At 36.5% G+C, this 22,081-nt stretch overlaps 2 protein-coding genes and 1 pseudogene across 2 annotated transcripts in view; 1 reads left to right on the top strand and 2 right to left on the bottom strand.

The window, feature by feature from the left end:
- LOC104698881 (E3 ubiquitin-protein ligase HEL2-like) overlaps positions 1-3,653 on the top strand; it is a 12,353-nt gene extending 8,700 nt beyond the window's left edge. The window contains exons 2-3 of the mRNA XM_010414269.1: positions 2,579-3,321; positions 3,443-3,653. Coding sequence (XP_010412571.1) covers positions 2,579-3,321; positions 3,443-3,653 — 954 coding nt within the window. The remainder of the gene's footprint in view (positions 1-2,578; positions 3,322-3,442) is intronic.
- Positions 3,977-5,094, bottom strand: LOC104698880 (annotated as a pseudogene).
- Positions 10,773-14,375, bottom strand: LOC104790798 (extensin-2-like). Its single transcript, XM_010516583.1, has one exon. The coding sequence runs from the start codon at positions 14,321-14,323 to the stop codon at positions 11,069-11,071; it is 3,255 nt and encodes a 1,084-aa protein (XP_010514885.1). The 5' UTR covers positions 14,324-14,375; the 3' UTR covers positions 10,773-11,068.

Below are 22,081 nucleotides of genomic sequence, written 5' to 3'. Positions count from 1 at the left end.
GTCTTCTCAAGGTAACAACTACGAGCCTCAACTCCAGGATGAGACGATGCAATCTCTAACTGTCCTGCTTACGATGCCTGGCCGTGAGAAGTTTACGACTGTTCTCTCTCTCATACCATTGGAGAAGACGACTTGGTAATGTTTCTAGCTTTGGTTTGATGTAGAATTCGATTTAATTGCTTTGGTTTGGTGCAAGCAATTGGTTTGTCATACTTAGGATGTCTTTGGTTCTCATAGTTTGCGGATTGAATTCTTTTGTTGCTTTAAATTGGTTTGTTTGATTGAAAGTTTCAATCTCGTTGCTTTCAATCTGTTTGTAAATCTCCTTGCTTTCAATCTTTTTGTCAATCTCGTCGCTTTCAATTGGTTTGTCATTCTTATTGCTTTCAATTCGTTATAGTAGTGTATGTGAAACAATTGATGCAATATAATCTCTTTAGCATATATTGATTGATTATTATTTTTTTTATTTGCTTTATAACTGATCTGACTAACTAGCATTGTTTACATGTGTGGAGGTTTGATCGGGACAAAAAATGTCAACTTGTTCGGAAGATTACCAAGATTTTTACAAACAAATTCGATGGTCCATATTATAGTTGGACTTGTGTGCCTCCCGATCGAAAAGAAAGATACTTCATGAAATTTGCGGTAAGAATAGTACAATGTAACATGTTTTTTACTTGTGTTTATTGCTTGTTTTCACTAACTTCACTAACATAATTCCTTCTCTCTTTTGTTATGTAGAAAACTCACACCTGTGATCCATTGATAACAGGAACCGTTCAAGAACATTTCAACACCATCTGCAACCGTCGGATGAAGGGCATGGTTAGCGATGCAAGGACATCTCGAATTAAACCTTCATGGATTGAAGGTACTCTCTGGCAAGAGATGGTTGATAATTGGGATACTGAAGAACAACAACAAAGGAGTTCAACCTATTCCAATTGTCGTTTGTCTGACCGTAATGGTCTAGGTCCTCACATCCACTTATCAGGACCCAAGTCATATAGAGAAATCCAAGATGATCTGGTTAAGTCATTTCTAATTTGTTAGTTACATTTATATCCTTTCTATCTTTAAACACTTTCATAACCATTCTTTATTTTGTAACATTGTAGGAAGAAGAGTTGGGAAGAGAGGTCAGTATGGGTGAAGTTTTTTTCAAAACACATACAAAGCCGGATGGTTCTTATGTGGATGGCAAGGCAGAGAAAATTCATCAAGCTTATCAGCAGAAGTTGCAGGAGAAGATGGCTGAGCTTGAGGCAGATTCAAGCCTTTCAGATGGTACTTCACACCGTCGAGAGCTCACCACCGATGAATGTACTGCCATCTTCCTTGAGGTAAAGTACCATTTCTATTCGATCATGAATTTGTTTTGCTCTTTATTTACAGTTTTTCTTTTTGGTAAAAACAGTGCACTGAGAAGGATTCACGAGGAACTCCTTATGGTCTTGGAAGCCTCAAAGCTAATCTTGGCAAGGGCAAGCAACGATCACAAACTGAAGCCTTTCTTACATTGCAAGAGCAACTCAAGGAAGCCCAACGACAAATTGAAATTCAGGCGACTCTCAATGCTGAAGTTGCTGCTCGAGAAAAAGAGACTGCTCTCCTTGTGGCTGAGCAAAAGAATGAGATCAAAGAGTTGTCGTTGATGGCAAAGTTTATGCACGACACAAATCCAGCCTACTTGGAGTTTATAGCCTCTCAATCAGCTGAGGAGGACAATCAACATTCACCAACACCATGATCAACTCCAATATGGTTCCTATATTTTCTTAACTCATGAACCAAGTTCTTTTGTTCAGTTTGTATGTGTTATAAACTCTTTCTCTCTTTGGTTTTGGTTTGATTTCTGTTTTGGACTAATGTATTTTCTGGTTTCAATAAAATTATGGTTATTTATATAATGTGTTTTCATTAGATTTTGGACTTGTATATTATGTTTGTTCTCCATTTCATTAATTTCAGGATTAAAATCAGGATTAATATCAGAGTTACGAAACAATAATAACTAGTTAATTTTATTATTTTCTAAAACAAAGTTGTCGTTATGTAGTCGTCATTTAGACAGAACATTGTCGCTAGGTTGTCGTTAAATAGTCGTTAAATATGACGACTATTTAACGACAACCTAGTATTGCAATTTTATTCATGTAACAAAGTCGTAACTTCGTCGTAAATTAGTCGTCATATTTAACGACTATTACACGACAACTACTAATATAGTCGTACACTAGTCGTCAAATTGTCACTAAATTTAGTTACTACATAACGACTACGTAACCACAATTTACAGACAACAGTGTATAGTCGTTAAATACCGACTAATTAACGACCAACTGTATTAGCGACAAAATATTAGCTACAACAGTGTATAGTCGCAAAATAGTCGCAAATTTTCAATCAACGACTATTTAGTGATTATTACTACAGTGGCCGATCACCTGATTTCTTGTAGTGTCTTAAAGAGCAGTTGTTCATATCTTGTTATGTGATGATGACTTTGATTATAATCTGCGTCGACAAAATATATAGGTTTAAGGAGAATGAATCTAATTTTTGAATGCAGATAATGATTGGTAAATGTGATCCTAAGAAGGAAAGAGTTGTCGAACAACTATTGGAACAAGTCCATCGCCTTCTAGAAAAATTTGATTCTAGTAGAGCTATTCTAGTTTGTAGAAACAATATCAAGTTTGTTTTTAATCTTGCAAGAGAGGCAATTGTTTCTCAAACCAGCACCGCCTCGGAGGTTAAGGGAGAAGTTTGTGTCATTTCTCTGGAAGAAACCACGGTAGATCGCATGTTCTTTGTCGGTAAATGCCTTCACCGTTATTGTTTTCCTTGTATTAATCAGTTTGTGGAAGTCAAACTGCAAAACGGAACTGTGCCCACATGCCTTGATAATGAATGCAAGTTAGAGCTGAGTCTTCAATACTGTAGCAAGGTTTTGAAACCTAAGGTGATTCAGATGTGGAAACACAAGATGAAAGAGGATTCCATTCCCGTAGCTGAGAGTATCTATTGCCCCTATCTAAACTGCTCAATGTTGATGTCCAAAACCGCGGTTTCTCGATCTGATCAATCGAACGATGCAACATGTATCAAATGTTCTGGACTCTTTTGCATTGATTGTAAAGTACCATCGCATTCTGATTTGTCGTGTACTAAGTACCAAGAACTTCACCCTGGCACTCTAGTTGATGATGAGTTGAAGCTTAAGTCTCTAGCACAGAACCAAAAATGGCGCCAATGTGTCAAATGTCGACATTTAATTGAGCTTAATCAAGGCTGCAACCACATGATTTGCAGGTATATATATATATATATATATATATATATATATATATATATATATATCTTTAACGCAATTAAGATATAATTTGGGACTATATATTTACATTTTTATAATGTCTTATATGGTTTTTTGTAGATGTGGGTATCAGTTTTGCTACAGATGTGGAGTTGAATGGAAGAAGAGTCAAGTGATTTGTCCTACAGGTTGCTCACGTGCTGCCGATGGTGATTTTGATTATAATGATGGAGATGATCATGAAGGTTGCTGGGATGATTTGTATGCTGATGGTGGTTTATCCGATGATTCTCCCCCTGTCCCTGATTACGTGGGTTATTATAGTCTTTAGTCTATGTGTTTGGATTTAACAAGTTATTTTGATACACCTTTTGCATCTCTTACTCATAATCTTCAAATTTACATGTTTTATCATGGTACTTTGCAAATATATTTAGTTTCTTTTGTAACTTGATAAATGTATTGGATTTTCTGAAATATGGATCGTAAGTACTACATGTTTATAATTAATCAAATATTGTTCAACAAATAAAAATATTTGCATAGAAATTAGAAAAGTAAAACATCTAGTAGCTAGTATGGACTGTGCATGGAATATCTCACACGAAATCTAAATGCCCTCTCAATCAATCTATGATACTAAAAACCCTTACATCAATGTGAGATAATCATAGAATGCAAAAAGAAACCGGTACGAGGGTCACATCCCTCAAAGGTAAACACTTTCTTAGTCCATTCAACGGATCCCCAAAGCTCTTTTAAACCGCGTCTCTCGAACAAAACCTCGGCACACCAAATCTCCGTTTTACATTTCTTACGACAACAGTGATCTGGAGAGCGAACCGCCACCCACTTCCACCACACTGTCATACTTTTTCTATTGCAGGACTTTCCCACAGAATTAATATCATTAAAAAAATATGTATAATCAGAGAGTTCTTCAAGTCCTTCAACACATCTCCATATTGAATCTTGCTTTGGATCATTCCAATAAATATTATGATGGGAAATTGACATTAGACGTAACCCGTTATCTACCAAGCAAATCTTCGTATCCAAGTTAAGCTTCAAACCATCCCTGGCATAAACCTTTCCACCCATTACCAATTTGCCTGGCACCACACTCATTTGAGCGGTGAGGTTTAGTGTTGTGGGCAATAATGGCTCCCAAGTTTGGGTCTTTGGATCATAAACCTCTCCCCAACCTTCGATATTGTCTAAACTAGAGCCTCCAATCACGTAGATTTTACCATCGATCACATCAGCAGCTGCAGCTTCTCGAGGTAGACGCATGTTTGGTAATATACGCCATTCACGAGATTGACCATCAAAACTCAACACTCTATTGCTTTTATGTCCATTAACGAGGCCTCCGATTATATAAATCTCCGAACGATTGAAACAACACTCGAGGATTCGGGAAGTTGGTGAGGAAACGAAGGGACAGGTTTCAGTTTCTGTTGCTTGGGGATTAGGGAAACTTTGAACCAGCGGACAGGTTTCAGTTTCTGTTGCTTGGGGATTAGGGAAACTTTGAACCAGCTAGGGTTAGGGTTTTTCTTATTCAGGTCTAAGCAAACGTAGAGGTAATCTTCTGTTATTCCGTTGCGTGATCGTGTGGCCTCGAGCTCAGGGGAAGCAATGAGAGATCGAAAATACTTGGAGACTAAGGATAGAGTTGGACGACTGTATCTTGGGACACGAGCCAAACAATGGAGAACGATCTCCTCCGGTAACGATGAAAAGGACGTCGGAGAAGATGAATTCTTCATCTCTTTCGTCGTCTATATGTCTTTTTGATTCTGGTCTGGGAGCTCATTTTTAATTTTAAACGAATACTACCTAAAATTGAACTTTTATACGTAGCATGTGCTACGGCCTAAGCTAATGAAGCATTTATAAAGAAAAGTTTTGGAAATTTTCTGATATTTCTTATGATATATTAGGGAATTTTTCTTTTTTATAAATTAGGATAATGAGATAATTTTAAAGATTATCGTCATTGAAAAAATATTTAATTATTTTAAAAATATAAAAAAAAAACTTAAGAATTTAATTTTTGATATTGAGATTAGAAGCTTTTAATTACTTTCCGGACACGTCATTTATTTTCTATTTTCTTTAGGTTTAGTCTTAGATTATATAACTTAATATCCTTTTGCGTTTAGATGTTCGATCCCTCATCCCTACATATATAAAGAGACTTTTGTTACTTTTTAACAATTCTGTTATATACTTATATCCTCACACGAAGCCACCTCTTCTACTAATTTGAAAGTATGCACAATAAATCCATGAAGAAAGAAGGCAATCTAGCACGAGAAGATGGCGCAAAACTCTCACCTGGAGATTTAAGTTCTACTCCTACAGCCTTCATTTCAAGGGTTTAATATCGGGGAAGACGACGGGGTTTGGGGTTGTAATTTGTAGAGAAGAAGATGGTTGTCGCTTGTTTCACATGAAGAAATCACTTGATGACTCTTTCATTACAGTTTTGGAGGCTGAGCTCATAGCTAGCCCTAGGCAAAAAAAGCGGACCGAGCACCCAAACTGAAACCGACCCGAAAAACCCGGTTTCGGGTAAGTTTGGTTTTAGGCGTTTTACACCAGCGGTTCCTATATATGTGTACCCGTGGTTACGGTTCGGTTTCGGTTTTTATCTCATACCCGATCGGATAACCCAAAAACCCGAAACGTTAAACATATAACCCGATCTATACGACTATTAAACTTGGGCGGCACCGCTGTATATGAGCCTATGAGAATGAGAGCATGGGGAATTAGGGTTAGGCAGGATTGTCGATTGAGTTTCCTTCTAGTCTCGATTATCGAATTTTTTGTTGCCTTTCTTTTCTTTATGTCTAATTGTCTATGGTCAATATATTATGAAACGCAAACCTGGAAACCCTAACTCAAACCATTCAATCTCCGGAGGTCACTTCTCCACCTTCCGCCTTGTCAACAAACCAATCGGAGGTAAATTCCACCACCACCGTCTCTTATTGTGTTTCATTTTTCTATTTGTGATTCAAACCAAATCTAATCATTGATGACTGATGACTTTAGTCTTAATGGAGTTTTATATATCGATTTTTGGGTTATGAATCATGTTAGAATTAGATGTTGGATTTCTGGGTATTGGATTTTGTAATCTGTAATTCTGTATGGTTTTGTCTCATATTAGAATTAGATGTTGTAGTCTAACTTGTTTCAAAACTCAAAAATCAAAATCAAATACTCAAATGTGGAGACTTTGATTCATTAGTTTGTGACTTTGTGACACAAAATCTTTCTTTCTTGTGACTGTGTTTTCTTGTAAACTTTGCTTTGCTGTTCTAGACTTCTAGTTCTACACATTAATGTCTCTGATTTTCATTTTGTCTTATAACTTGTACTATTCTAGACTTGTAGTTCTAACTTAACGCTTTGTGCCTTGTGAGTTGTGACTGTTTTATTTAAAACTTCTACTGTTCTATTTCCACGTATTAATGTCAGTAATTTTCATGTTGATGCAGATGGCTTCTTGTGATAATCCAGCAAACAATGATGATCTGATGATAGATGCAACAGATGATGATGATGATATTCAAACGCCTATCTCTAGAAAGACAAGAAAGGGGAAAGATAACAAAACTGAGGGTGAAGAAGGAGAAGGAGGTAGTGGTTCTAAGTTAATAAAGAAGACAAGATATGGGGTTTGGGAACACTTCACCAGACAAGCAGCAAATTCGGACAAGTGCAACTGCAATTACTGTAAGAAAGAAATGGCTTATCCAACCAAGTTTGGAACCTCCACTCTGAAGAATCATATCAAAAAAACCTGCAAAGCATACAAGGTATGGTCGAGTGCTAATCAAGACAAAACTCAAACTGTGTTTACTCATGATAGTGTTGGTGGCAGTTTAATTGTTAGTAAGGTTTCTGAATCAATCTTTAGAGAGGCTGTTAATGAGATGTTGGTTATAGGGGAACTACCATTGTCTTTTGTAGAGAGTTTAGCTTTTCGACATTTCTGCTCTAAGGTTCAGTTCTATATGCCTCATTCTTGGAGAACAGCTACAAGAGACATATATGAGATGTATGTCACAAAGATTGTCACTGACGACATATATTTGGGTTGCTCCGACTACTGGAGCAAGCTACATGGTAATAACGGCTCATTTTGTTGATGTTATGTGGAGGTTAAGGAAGATGATCATAGGATTCAAGAGTGTTGATGATCATAAAGGTAAAACAATTGCTAAGGTTCTGCTTGATTGTTTGGCTGAGTGGGATATAAAGAGAGTTTTTTGCATCACTGTGGACAATGCTACAGCTAATAGTTCAGCGATGAGGAAATTCACGGAAGCAATGAAGCAGATTAGAGATGATTCAATGGTCTTGAAAGGTGAATATTTGCATTTGAGATGTGCTACTCATATTCTGAATTTGATTGTGAAGGAGGGTATGCAAGAGATAGATAGCAGTGTGTCTGCAATTCGGAATGGTATTCAATATGTGAGGTCTTCAACAAACAGACTCAAGTCGTTTTACTTCCGAGTTGACACAGGAAAGATCAAAAGAGGAAGCCTCCCTTTAGATGTGAAGAAAAGATGGAATTCAACTTACCTCATGTTAGAACAAGCTCTAAAGTTCAGACTGGCATTTGAGTAGATGGAGGCTGAAGATAAACCCTACAATGATTATTTTCAGGAAAAGGTGGATGGAAAGAAAAGGATTGGACCACCTATTAGAGATCATTGGGATGAAGTTGAGAGGTTGGTTCAGATTCTCATCATTATTTACAAGTCTACATTGGTTTCTTCAGCTTCAACTAGTGTTGCCTCTCATAAAATATACAATGAGATAGTCACCATTACTAAAACCATTACGGCGTTAAGTGTTAGTTCTGGAGTTGAGGAAAAACTGCAGACAAAAGCTTCAGCTATGTTAGATAAGTTAGGGAAGTATTGGGATCTATTTGGGGATAAAATGGAAATGAACAAACTGTTGATAATGGCTACTGTTTTTGATCCTAGGAAGAAGATGAGTTATTTGAAGCTCTATTTTGATACACTCTATGGCGAAAATACTGCATAAGCTACTCATCTTTATGATTCAGTCAACATGATCTTGAAGGATCTCTATGATGAGTATAGCAGTTTCTCCCATTTGTATGACTTGGAATATTGGATTTCATGGTTGAATTCTATTAGTATTATCTATTGAGTATTGTGTCAAATTTGCAGGAATAATTGCTAGTACTTGTGTTGTGTAGAATCAATCTGCAGGTCACTTAGTCTCGGGTATAAACCGGTTTTCGGTTTATAAAGGCAAATTTCCGGTTTTCGGGTAGAATCGGGTAGAAATTAGTGTATTCGGGTAGCCATAAACCGAACCGACATGGAACCGATTTTTTCCGGGTATCAGAATTCTAACCCGAACCGACCCGTACCCAAGAAAACCCGACCCGAACCGAAACCAATTTTTTAGTTTTACCTTATCGGTTCCTAAAGTCCTATACCCGATAACCCGAACCTGATCGGGTTTTACCCGAAACCCGAATGCCCAGGGCTACTCATAGCATTGAAGTGATGTCTAACCGAAGCTGTGAATTTGGGGATCAATCATATCTCAATTTTCTGCCGTGATTATCGGGTTTTTGAATTTGTAAGTTTCTCTCTTTTCTTCCCTGTTAATGTTCACCATGTCTTGTAATTGATGTTTTCTTTTAATCTTTGAATGTTTTAGCTCATGGAAAGATCCACGCCTAAGCAAGAGATCATCGCCTTGCTAATGAATGATGTGCAACGCATCAGGCAACAATTGACATCTAGCATCCCTGTTCTTGTAAGTGGGACTCAAGGTATGTCTCTTGCTCAAAACAATACTTGCAGTATCTTTTTGGAATCTGATATCGAAGCGGCAAAGATGCTTTTTGTTGCATTCTGTAATCATAAATCCTGCAAGAAATGCCTGAAAAGACATATAGAAGAAAGACTACTAGATGGAAAAAGTGTACAAAAATGTCCTGAGTATGGCTGCAAATCAAACCTGGATCGTAGAAGCTGTGCACATCTTTTGACACCTAGATCTACTAATTTTCGTATCTTTATTTTTTTTCTTTGACTGACTTCTTCTCTTCTCGTCTTTCTTCTTCCTTATTAGATTTTTAGGGCTTTGAAGCGTCCAAATCGAGAAAAAATGGAGGTTGCGGTAGGTTAGACGAGGAGATCATGGATTCAGCATGTTACATGGATTCAGTTTCCGAAGAACGCCGCTCTCGTGAGCTTAAGGACAGTCTTCATCCTCTAATCCTTAGTATCGATTCACTTGTTCAACTTCGATCTGATCTTAGCTGAAACTTTGATCTCCTTGAATCAAAGATTTGGTTTCGTTGGTTGAAGCGGCTCCGATGTGGCGAGGCCAGTAAGCGGCTCCGATGTGGCGAGGCCAGTTAGCTGCAGCGAAGAAACTAAAGAATCTATGGCAAGGACATGGAGGCGACAGCTTCTCCGGTGGTGTGTGGTTTATTTCTGTTTTGGTTTGCTTTGTAGTCCTAACCGGACCAGTTTGGTTGATATGGTTAGGTAAGAATAATAATATGAAAAGTAAATTGATTTTAGATTTATTTGTTATGTAAAAAATTGATTTTATATAGATTATTCAGATTTATCATAAATGATCATTTTATTTTAATTCAATTTTGGAATTCGTATTATTACTGAAAAAAAAATTGTATATTATTTATTAATTTGGTAGGAAACTCATAGGAATCTCACAGGAATATTTTGGTAGAAAAATGGAATGAAATATATGGTAGAAAAATTGTAATATAGATTTAGTAGGAAAATGGTAAGAATAATTTTTTTACGAATATTTTGGTAGGAAAATGGTTAAAAAGGTTATTTCTATTTTCCTACGAAAATTCTTACGAAAGCTTTTTTGTAGGAAATTGGTAAGAATTTTCCTACAAAATGCCTACCAAAACTGATTTCCTTCGGGCTATTACCTCCAACATGTTTTGTAAGAAAATTCGTAAAAAACATGGAGATACCTCCAAGGAAACACCTGTTTCCTTCTATTTTCATTCGAAATTTGCGGTAGGAAATCGAATGTTTTCTTGTAGTGATCGACACTTGGTCACTCCACATTTATAAAGCTGAAAAGGTAATTGAAGATGATGTTGGACTTGGGTGCACTCTCAGCCATGGAGATACATATCAAGTATGTTAAGAAGCCCTAATGGTCTATGCAATATGTAGGTCAGTGAGTAGGTAGGAAAACCAAACCTCCTTAATTCTTGATGTTTCGATTATATCTACATTTCTCATTTATCTAGTTGACTTTAGATTTTCCAGTTAGTATTATGCCTCGAGTTCTATAATTTGGGGGTAACGCTTCTAACATTAAGAAATTCAACTTTCCATTTATCCATTCAAATTATGTATGCATTCCATACACGAGGATAGGATCGATAAATTATATTATCCAAAGTTATAAAGTCAAGAATACACACTACAAATTCAAATTCGCGAACGAATTCTTCATACAGATTTCAAGCAATCTTTACACATATTAAAGAAAAAACATGAAACCATATGAAGGTTTTGTAGCCAAATTTTAATCCAAATCCAAAGAAACTTAAAAGATACAAGTAGCATCAAGAACAAAAGGAAAGAAGAAATAAAATAAAATTCAGTAGCTTAGTTTCGAATGGCATTTGTTGTTTTAATGATAGTAATACGAAGATGGGGATCATGAGGTTTAATACTCAGTTTTTGGAGAAGGTGAATACGATGGAGGAGGTGGGGATTTGTACTCAGCCTTTGGTGAGGGAGAGTAATAAGGTGGCGGTGGTGGGGAACTGTAGACATATGGTGGTGGAGGAGATTTGTAGTACACCTTAGGAGAAGGTGAGTAGTACGGTGGTGGTGGGGAGCTGTAGACATATGGTGGTGGTGGAGACTTATAGTCTACCTTAGGGGATGGGGAGTAGTATGGTGGTGGTGGGGAGCTGTAAACATATGGTGGTGGAGGAGATTTGTATGCAACCTTAGGGGATGGGGAGTAGTATGGTGGTGGTGGAGAGCTGTAAACATATGGTGGTGGAGGAGACTTGTAATCTACCTTAGGGGCTGGTGAGTAGTATGGTGGTGGTGGGGAACTATAAACATATGGTGGTGGAGGAGATTTGTATACAACCTTAGGGGATGGGGAGTAGTATGGTGGTGGTGGAGAACTGTAGACATATGGTGGTGGAGGAGACTTGTACACAACCTTAGGGGATGGAGAATAACATGGAGGAGGTGGTGGACAAACACATACATGAGGATGTGGTGGAGACTTGTAGTACACCTTAGGAGAAGGCGAGTAGTATGGTGGTGGTGGAGACTTGTAGTGTACCTTAGGGGCTGGTGAGTAGTATGGAGGTGGTGGGGAACTGTAGATGTATGGTGGTGGTGGAGACTTGTAGTACACCTTGGGAGAAGGCGAGTAGTATGGTGGTGGTGGAGAACTATAAACATATGGCGGTGGTGGAGATTTGTAGTTTACCTTTGGGGCTGGTGAGTAGTATGGTGGTGGTGGGGACTTGTAAACATATGGTGGTGGAGGAGATTTGTATACAACCTTAGGGGATGGGGAGTAGTATGGTGGTGGTGGAGAACTGTAGACATATGGTGGTGGAGGAGACTTGTAGTACACCTTAGGAGAAGGCGAGTAGTATGGTGGTGGTGGAGAACTGTAAACATATGGTGGTGGTGGAGACTTGTAGTCTACCTTAGGGGTTGGTGAGTAATATGGTGGTGGTGGGGAACTGTAGACATATGGTGGTGGTGGAGACTTGTAGTCTACCTTAGGGCTTGGTGAGTAGTATGGTGGTGGTGGAGAACTGTAAACATATGGTGGTGGTGGAGATTTGTAGTTTATCTTTGGGGCTGGTGAGTAGTATGGTGGTGGTGGGGAACTGTAAACATATGGTGGTGGTGGAGATTTGTAGTTTATCTTTGGGGCTGGTGAGTAGTATGGTGGTGGTGGAGAACTGTCGACATATGGTGGTGGTGGAGACTTGTAGTCTACCTTAGGGCTTGGTGAGTAGGATGGTGGTGGTGGAGAACTGTAAACATACGGTGGTGGAGGAGATTTGTATACAACCTTAGGGGATGGGGAATCGTATGGTGGTGGTGGAGAACTGTCGACATATGGTGGTGGTGGAGACTTGTAGTCTACCTTAGGGCTTGGTGAGTAGGATGGTGGTGGTGGAGAACTGTAAACATACGGTGGTGGAGGAGATTTGTATACAACCTTAGGGGATGGGGAATCGTATGGTGGTGGTGGAGAACTGTCGACATATGGTGGTGGTGGAGACTTGTAGTCTACCTTAGGGCTTGGTGAGTAGGATGGTGGTGGTGGAGAACTGTAAACATACGGTGGTGGAGGAGATTTGTATACAACCTTAGGGGATGGGGAATCGTATGGTGGTGGTGGAGAACTGTCGACATATGGTGGTGGTGGAGACTTGTAGTCTACCTTAGGGCTTGGTGAGTAGGATGGTGGTGGTGGAGAACTGTAAACATACGGTGGTGGAGGAGATTTGTATACAACCTTAGGGGATGGGGAATCGTATGGTGGTGGTGGAGAACTGTCGACATATGGTGGTGGTGGAGACTTGTAGTCTACCTTAGGGCTTGGTGAGTAGGATGGTGGTGGTGGAGAACTGTAAACATACGGTGGTGGAGGAGATTTGTATACAACCTTAGGGGATGGGGAATCGTATGGTGGTGGTGGAGAACTGTCGACATATGGTGGTGGTGGAGACTTGTAGTCTACCTTAGGGCTTGGTGAGTAGGATGGTGGTGGTGGAGAACTGTAAACATACGGTGGTGGAGGAGATTTGTATACAACCTTAGGGGATGGGGAATCGTATGGTGGTGGTGGAGAACTGTCGACATATGGTGGTGGTGGAGACTTGTAGTCTACCTTAGGGCTTGGTGAGTAGGATGGTGGTGGTGGAGAACTGTAAACATACGGTGGTGGAGGAGATTTGTATACAACCTTAGGGGATGGGGAATCGTATGGTGGTGGTGGAGAACTGTCGACATATGGTGGTGGTGGAGACTTGTAGTCTACCTTAGGGCTTGGTGAGTAGGATGGTGGTGGTGGAGAACTGTAAACATACGGTGGTGGAGGAGATTTGTATACAACCTTAGGGGATGGGGAATCGTATGGTGGTGGTGGAGAACTGTCGACATATGGTGGTGGTGGAGACTTGTAGTCTACCTTAGGGCTTGGTGAGTAGTATGGTGGTGGTGGAGAACTGTCGACATATGGTGGTGGTGGAGACTTGTAGTCTACCTTAGGGGCAGGTGTGTAGTATGGTGGTGGTGGAGAACTGTAAACATACGGTGGTGGAGGAGATTTGTAGTCTACTTTAGGAGATGGTGAGTAGTATGGTGGTGGCGGGGAACTGTAAACATATGGTGGGGGAGGAGATTTGTACTCAACTTTAGGGGAAGGCGAATAATAAGGTGGTGGTGGGGAACTGTAAACATACGGTGGTGGGGGAGACTTATAGTCTACCTTAGGAGAGCGTGAGTAGTATGGTGGTGGTGGAGAACTGTAAACATACGGTGGGGGAGGAGACTTGTACTCAATCTTGGGGGATGGTGAGTAGTATGGTGGTGGTGGAGAACTGTAAACATACGGTGGGGGAGGAGACTTGTACTCAATCTTGGGGGATGGTGAGTAGTATGGTGGTGGTGGTGGAGAACTGTAGACATATGGTGGAGGAGGAGAGTTGTATTCAACCTTAGGTGATGGAGAGATAGATGGTAGTGGTGGTAGAGAAACGTATGGTGGTGGGGAAGACTCGTATTCTACCTTAGGAGATGGGGAAGAATATGGTGGTGGTGGAGAACTATACGTGTATGGCTCATATGCAGCAACCGTTGTTGCCATGATGATAACTCCTAGAGCGCAAATGAGATTGGCTGAAGGCCCCATCTTAGAAGAAGATCGCATTGTGATTATAGTTTTCTTTACCAACGCCTTTGTTGGTTAGTTTCTCTTGTTTTGGTTTGTGTTGTAATGAATGGGCGCATGGGTTTTTATAGCAAAGTGCAGCTGTACTATTCCTTTTTCCGTGTCCTTCTGGACTCTTTCCAACTAAATCGTGGAAGCATGTCTACACGATAGTGTGAGAGACGTGCGAGAACGTTTGTGGAATGTCAACGGGCCACTTTCATTTTTCTTTTCATGTTAACGAAGAATTATATGTATCATGTTGCTTCATTTCGGACAACGAGCTAGTTTCATTTTTATTTTTACTTTTTAAAGGTTCACGTCATACCATCTTTTGGGTATTTGACGCAGCTTGTTATTAATCTTCATTGATCTTATATAGTCGATGTTGTTTTCCCTAAACTATTAATACAAGATCATTTGTTCAAGATAATTTACATAAATTATAGGCGGGTGTACAAAAAAAAATTCAAGGGTTGTAATATTATGTAATTTAATTATTTAGAAAAATACTAGATTTAGAAAGCAATTTTCTAAATAAATATACATCTGCTTTATTTTAAAATATGATATAAATGGATATTTCTTGGACGAAAAAATGAATATGCTACAGCTTTAAAATATATGTTCTTTTCTGCATGGTCCTTGGATCTTGTCATCTTGAGCATTTAAATAAACACAAACATATATATGTGAGCATTTGAATAAACACAGCTTTACATTGACAACTTTGTAAAGGATACAACTGAAGAATTTTTCTATTAAAAGAATCGAACATAAAATATGTTACGAAATATACAATAAACGCAACTGTTACTTGGAGGCTATGATGATAAAATTTATTTTCATTATATAGATTATAAAATTATATTCATTACTGTTATTATGAATATTCGGTGTTTCTAAATACAATATTCAATTAGAAATAAAAATCCAAAAATTCTGAGTTTATCTACTCTAATTTATAATAAAATCAAAAAGAACCCAATTTAAAAAAAAAAAAGAAAAAAAGAAAAAAAAACAAAGTCAAGGCCAATTCTTTTTCAGAATGCTTCGTATAATCGTATTACCTTCCTAACCAATTCTTTTTCTGCGATCTAGGTTATAATTTCAGTGAATATTACTAATATCTATCATACATTTTCAGTGAGTTAGTGTAAAATCCTAAGTTATTCAATCATGAATTTTTAAAACTTCAGTGAATACAATTTTATTGAAACAGTGATTTGAAAATATACCTCCTATGTTATTTAAAATTTTATAAGAAATTTAGATGATTTTCAACTTAAAAGTACATAATTTTTAATCTTATGGTTTAAAGCAGGATCAAAGGAATTTTACAATAATTATGAAAACTATCATACAATCATCAAACTCAAATCATTCAAAATATTAGATTCAATATACCCTTTTACTTTTGCAGCAATTGCATTTTGTATACCTTTATTTGGTGTTGAATGCAAAAGTAGACCCTATATTCGTTATTTGAGAAACATAATCACTATGAATACTGAAATTACAGTTGACTCCCTTACGAATAAACAAAAAACAGAAGCCAAAATGACAGATGTAATCCGAGGAGGTCTGCAACAGATTTCTTAAGGTGGATTACAAATTGACGTCAAAAAGAAGACATAAAAAGACGTCTACTCCTTAATTATAGTTTAAATTTTAATTAAAAAATTATAAAAAATAATTTGAGAAACTTATTGATCAAAGAATAACCACATAGATTTCCTGTATTGAAATAAAATAAATTTACATATAAACGAGTCAAATTAAACAAGGAAAAGTTGATTAGGCTAAAATTATTTGATTTAGGGTTTGCTTAAGTAGACTTCTCTGTAGACTATTAGTGGTTGACTTTGTGATGCAATCAACCATTAATATTATATTATCTTAATTTCACCGATAATTTAACCAAACAAATAGCTGAACTTAACCGAATGCGTACAGATTCTTTAATTTTAACCTAACCGGATAATTTAACCATATATATACTTCTTTCTATAAGTCAAACCTATTTTTTTATGTGATCTCTCCCTCAAATTTCTCTCTCAAAAATTCATATATTGAAAAAGTCTCCTTTCCTTCTTCTTTCTCTCTCAAAATATTTGTTATTTTTTTTATGACAAATTTCTACATCTAATTTAGTTCTACAACTCAGATTCACAACAAGAAAGAGTTAACAAAGAGAGTTGAGAAAGAGAGAGACAGAGTTTGTCGAGAAAGAGAGAGAGGAAGAAAGAAGAGAAAGAAGGGAAACAACAATTTTTTTATGCCATTCAACAAAACTGAATTAACCCAACTTATCCGAATTAAACTGAAATTACCAAATTAACCGAATGAACCGAAACAACTGATATTTTCCATTTTTTGTAATTTCAGTTTTAATTCGAATAACAATTTCAAAATAAAAATAAAAAACCAAAAAACCGAAACAACCGAACCGAAAAAACCGACGTCCTAGGGCTACTATATTCTTAGAATAAGTCTTTTGGATAAGTCTTCGACATAATCATTACAAATATTAAATTGATTTGATTGATTTGCAGACGGTTCAGTTTCCCATGTAGAAGTCTGCCAGAGAAGTCGTTGACGTAATCATTACAAATAAACTGGAATTAGTTTTCTAAAACCGGGATTATTATAAATATTATAATTTGTACCATATCTCGCCGAACTCTGTATTCTTCAACCCCGCCGCTTCATCTTCGCAGCCGTTTCATCTTCGAATCAAAAAATCAAAAAAAAATCTTTATATATTTTCAATTGAAGACTTTTTTTCAATTATACAGACTTCACACATAACTCCAACTCGTTGACTTCAAAAATAAGTCTAAGTTAATGACCTAACTGCCTAATAAAACCAAAAACTTGATTTCTCCATATGTATAATATATAATCATTTCAAAAACATACAGAGGCAAGTATATATCATATATCAAAGAATACAACAAGAAAATCTTTAAAATTATTCACCAATTTGCAATAAATTGGTTTTCAAATTATGAAGACTTCATGTTGATATCAACCTTGTAGACATAATCTAGCCTCTATGAAGATACTTCCCTTGAAGTCTATTTTGTGTGGTCTATTTTTGCAATTACAATTTAATAAAGCATAAAGTCTACTAGGATAGTTGACTTCTTTTGTTGTCTTCCTTTGTTAACTTTTTTTTTGCAATTAAAAACATAGAACAGAGTAGACTTCTTAGAAAGTTTCAACAAGTTAACTTCGATTACAGTCTACTCTGGTTATTTTTGCAATTCACCAAACCATTGACTTTGTAGTAGACTTCTAGCTAACAAGTAGACTTCATCTATCCGTCAACTAGAAAAAGTAAACTTCGTTGTAGTTAATTTTGCAATTGAGCAAGTTTGACTTTCGCCAAGTAGACTACGTCCGAAGTCTCCAGGAATGTTGACTTCATTTGCAGTCTGTCGTGGTCATTTTTGGGGTTGACCAACATTTTAATTTTTTAATTAGTAGACTTCTTTTACAATCAACTAATTAATTTTATATCAATAATATTACGGTCAATGCTTAAATATTTTGGTCAACGCCAAAAATAGTCACTATAGAAGTCAAGAATTAGTCCGGCAGTCATCACTAAAAAGTCAAGAATTTGGTCAATTGCAAAAATACACCTTAGTAGACTGCAAACGAAGTATCCGACGGAAAGATCATAATGCAGTCTGAATCATATTTTTTTGTTTTCAAATTAAATTAAGGAGACTGAAATTTCAGTCTACGGGCTCGAAACTCGATAATTTTTTTATTGCAAAACTAACCACATAGTAGACTTTACATGATATTATGACGGCTAGACTAACAAATGAAGTCTAATTTCGCAAAAAAAATCAAGAAAAATCACGAAATTTACCGGAAAATAACCTTATGGGTGGTTGTTTCGCAATGTTAAGCAGCCGAGGACGTCGTCTTTAGTCAACAAGGAATAAACCCATCACCAATTTAATCACTATCCAAGAATCATGACATATAACATGATGAATGCACTTGCAAATTTTCTTGGATTAAAATAGAGAAGAGATGGAAGAAAATGAAGTTCTCATAGAATTGTGTGTTATTTAAGCTCACAAATTCAGGTTGTTGAAGCATTAAGAGCTTCAAATTTGGTTGTTCATGGTTGTTGGAAAATTGATGGTGGTGGCACAACCATAAATAAAAGAAGAAGATGAGGATATGGATGTAATAAACATTTTCGCAAGAAAGTCAAATAAATTAGAAATAATTGCATTTTGTGAATACAATGAATACATCCCTTATATATTACAAGAGAAACATTGTGGAGAAAAAGCTGATGTGTCTTCGCCAGAGAGCTCCGTACCAAATTTATTGTTCACCCTTAATATTCCATAAAATTACATAAAATTGTCACTGCTATATATATATATATATATATATATATTTTGTCAACTGCTATTCTATGTATTTTTATACACAATATTTTACTCCTATAAATTCTAAAATTGATAAATATTATCCCTACATATTTTCAAAATTAAACTAATTTCACTATGTATTGTAAAATAATAATATAACTATATTATGAGATGTAAAAAATATAAATTTAAAATCATATATTCAGAAATATAAATAATGTTACCTTTCTAATAATTTTATAAAGCTCTAATGGTGAAAGAATCGAAGATCATTTGAAACTGGCTCAATCTTTATTTTTTGCTAAAAACAATAACTATATTTGCCCAAAAAAACATATAATCACCAATTAAAATGACATGAATATATACTTTAATTTGGAGAATTATGTAGTTAAAAATTATATATAAATACGTAGTTATAGTGTTTTTACAGAAATCTTAAAATTTAGAAAATTCATTCCAATAAAAATGAAAACAAGTAATAATATTATACCAATAGCTGAGATATATAGGGATCTATGACCAATTAAAATTTGTAAAATCCAGTGATATAATATCATAAGTTCATAACTAAGACCAATTACGAAACAATTTTGTAATTTTATTTATCCATCAATTACGGACACATATATTACTTAAAAACTAATAATATCCAAATTAATAAAATTCTCCTTGATAAAATACTTTCTCGTATCTACTATATAAAATACTGGCGCTTTAAAATACGACATGTCAGCTTTTTCTTCAGAATGCTTCTCTTTTAATATTTAGGGGATATGAATTACGAAGAATGAAAATTTTTTGGGTCAAAAAAATTTAAGCGTTGCATTCAGACATATTAGATGGGTTTGTTCGCTTGACAATTAGGCTTTTTAGAAAATAATACAAAAATAACTCTGCACGTACGTGCGGGTCCAAACCTAGTAAGGATTTAATTGGGAGAAAGTGGCAAATGTTGGGGAGAGAAAAAGAGATAGTCAGTTTTGCAATTGACTCAAGTTAGGGGTCTAGTTATGCAAGCACCCCTTTACTTTTCATGTGCTTTTCTTTTTTTACACTATTACTGTAAAACCTCTATAAATTAATAAGGTCGAGACCACATAATTTTATTAATTTATAGAGGTTTAGTTTATCGATAAATTAATAATTATTAATTTATCGATAAAATAATAAAATATTAATTCATGAATTTTTTTTTTTTCATAGTTTTGAACATTTTTTAAAAAAAATAAGATACTTTTGTTATCATTCACACTTTTATAAAATTTTCTTAATTTATAATTTTGGCTATCGTAATATGATGGATGTCAATAGTTTACTAGATTATCCAGATAAAAATGATAAATGTTTAGAAGTTTAGAGTATAGAATAAATTGATGTTACTATCGTTCATGATGAAGTCCAAAAAGATATTGCGGTATCTTTAGAACTAATTATATGTAAGGAAGCAACTATCGTGTCTAGGACGCTCAATAATTTTTTGATGCAATTTGAGAAAACAACACAAAAAAATTTTGATGCAATGAAAAATATTATAGATAAGTTCAAACAAGAATGCAAATTCAAGAATAAGTAAACAACAATAAAGTCATATTTTACTAAATATTTTTAAATATATATTAGTTTATATCATTATTAATTTATGATATTTATGGGACCATATTTTTACATAAGATTTTAAAAAAATATTATCTTATTATTTTATCGAATTGTGTCATTTTTAACACCGACCCAATTTGGGACCTGACAAATTTATTAATTTATAGCGTATTAATTTAAAGAGTATTAATTTATTGAGGTTTTACTGTATCTAATTAGGAATTTTTTTCAATTAGGATAATGATGTTGTGAAACTAGAGAGTTTAGGGAGAAATCTCTTGTTCTTATTAATCATAATCGAATGGAGGTTACATATATATAGGGAGTAGAAAGGCTAAAGCCCAAACCAACATAAGAATAAGCTAATGGACTAATGGGCCTAAAGGCCATGACACATAACATGGACCATACATGGGCCGTATGGCCGTGTACCATGGACTGTAGATGGGCCGGTCTATAGAGTCCACTAAGTGTTTTACAACACTCCCCCTTGGACGAGATGACCGTGCCATGTTGGACGGGATCGACGCAATGTGCTTAGGGGATGCTGCCTCATTAAAACCTTACCAGGAAAACCCAGTGGGACAAAACCTTGGTGAAGGAAAAAGAGTACAGCACACATTGCTCCCCCTGTTCCAAACATCACTCCAAGTCCTTAAGCCTCCGCATTCCAATCTTGTGCGTGAGCTTCTTGAATGTTGTTGTCGGCAATGCTTTGGTGAAGAGATCGGCTGAGTTGTCGCAGGACTGTACTTGCACCACTTGAACTTCTCCGGCCTTTTGTAGTTCATGTGTGAAGAAGAACTTCGGCAGTATGTGCTTCGTCCGATCTCCCTTGATGTATCCTTCCTTGAGCTGGGCGATGCAAGCCGTATTGTCCTCGTAGATGACGGTTGCTCCCTTGCTGTCTTCTAAGCCGCTATCCGTCCGAATATGCTGAGTCATGGACCGCAACCAAACACACTCACGGCTGGCTTCATGGATGGCTAGGATCTCCGCGTGATTTGACGATGTGGCCACAAGAGTCTGCTTCATTGAACGCCAAGAGATCGCCGTACCGCCGTGCGTAAACACATAACCTGTTTGTGACTTACCGTTGTGTGGATCGGATAGGTAACCTGCATCAGCAAAACCAACTAGACCGTCTTGGTTATGGTTAGTATAAAATAAACCAAAATCAACCGTCCCTCGCAGGTACCGCAGGACGTGTTTAATACCATTCCAGTGCCGTATAGTCGGACAAGAACTATATCTTGCTAGGAGGTTCACGGCAAAGCATATGTCCGGCCTAGTATGACTAGCCAGGAACATTAACGCTCCTATAGCACTGAGGTAAGGCACTTCAGGTCCAAGAATTTCTTCATTGGCCTTCTTAGGAGCAAATGGATCTTTATCCAAGTCTAAGCTTCTAACAACCATTGGGCTAGTCAATGGGTGAGCTTGCTCCATATTAAATCTCTTGAGTACTTTTTCTGTGTATGCCTTTTGATGCACAAGGATCCCATTATTTCTGTACTCAAGCTGCAATCCCAAACAGAATTTTGTTTTGCCTAGGTCTTTCATCTCAAATTCTTTCTTGAGGTATTCTACAGTTTGGGCGATTTCCCCAGAGGTACCGAGGATGTTTAAATCATCCACGTAGACTGCTATTATCACAAATCCTTTGTTTGCAAACTTCTTTATGAATATACATGGACTGATTGGGTCGTTCTTATAGCCTTTCTTAGCTAAATAATCACTTAGTCGGTTATAC

Source organism: Camelina sativa, chromosome 6 (genome assembly GCF_000633955.1).
Source record: "Camelina sativa cultivar DH55 chromosome 6, Cs, whole genome shotgun sequence".
Lineage (NCBI taxonomy): Eukaryota > Viridiplantae > Streptophyta > Magnoliopsida > Brassicales > Brassicaceae > Camelina > Camelina sativa.
The sequence above is the reverse complement of the archived record's forward strand: the minus strand, read 5'-3'. Positions and strand labels throughout refer to the sequence as shown.

Coding starts and splice junctions, on each gene's coding strand:
- LOC104790798 (XM_010516583.1), bottom strand. CDS start 14,323: ATGCGATCTTCTTCTAAGATGGGGCCTTCAGCCAATCTCATTTGCGCT.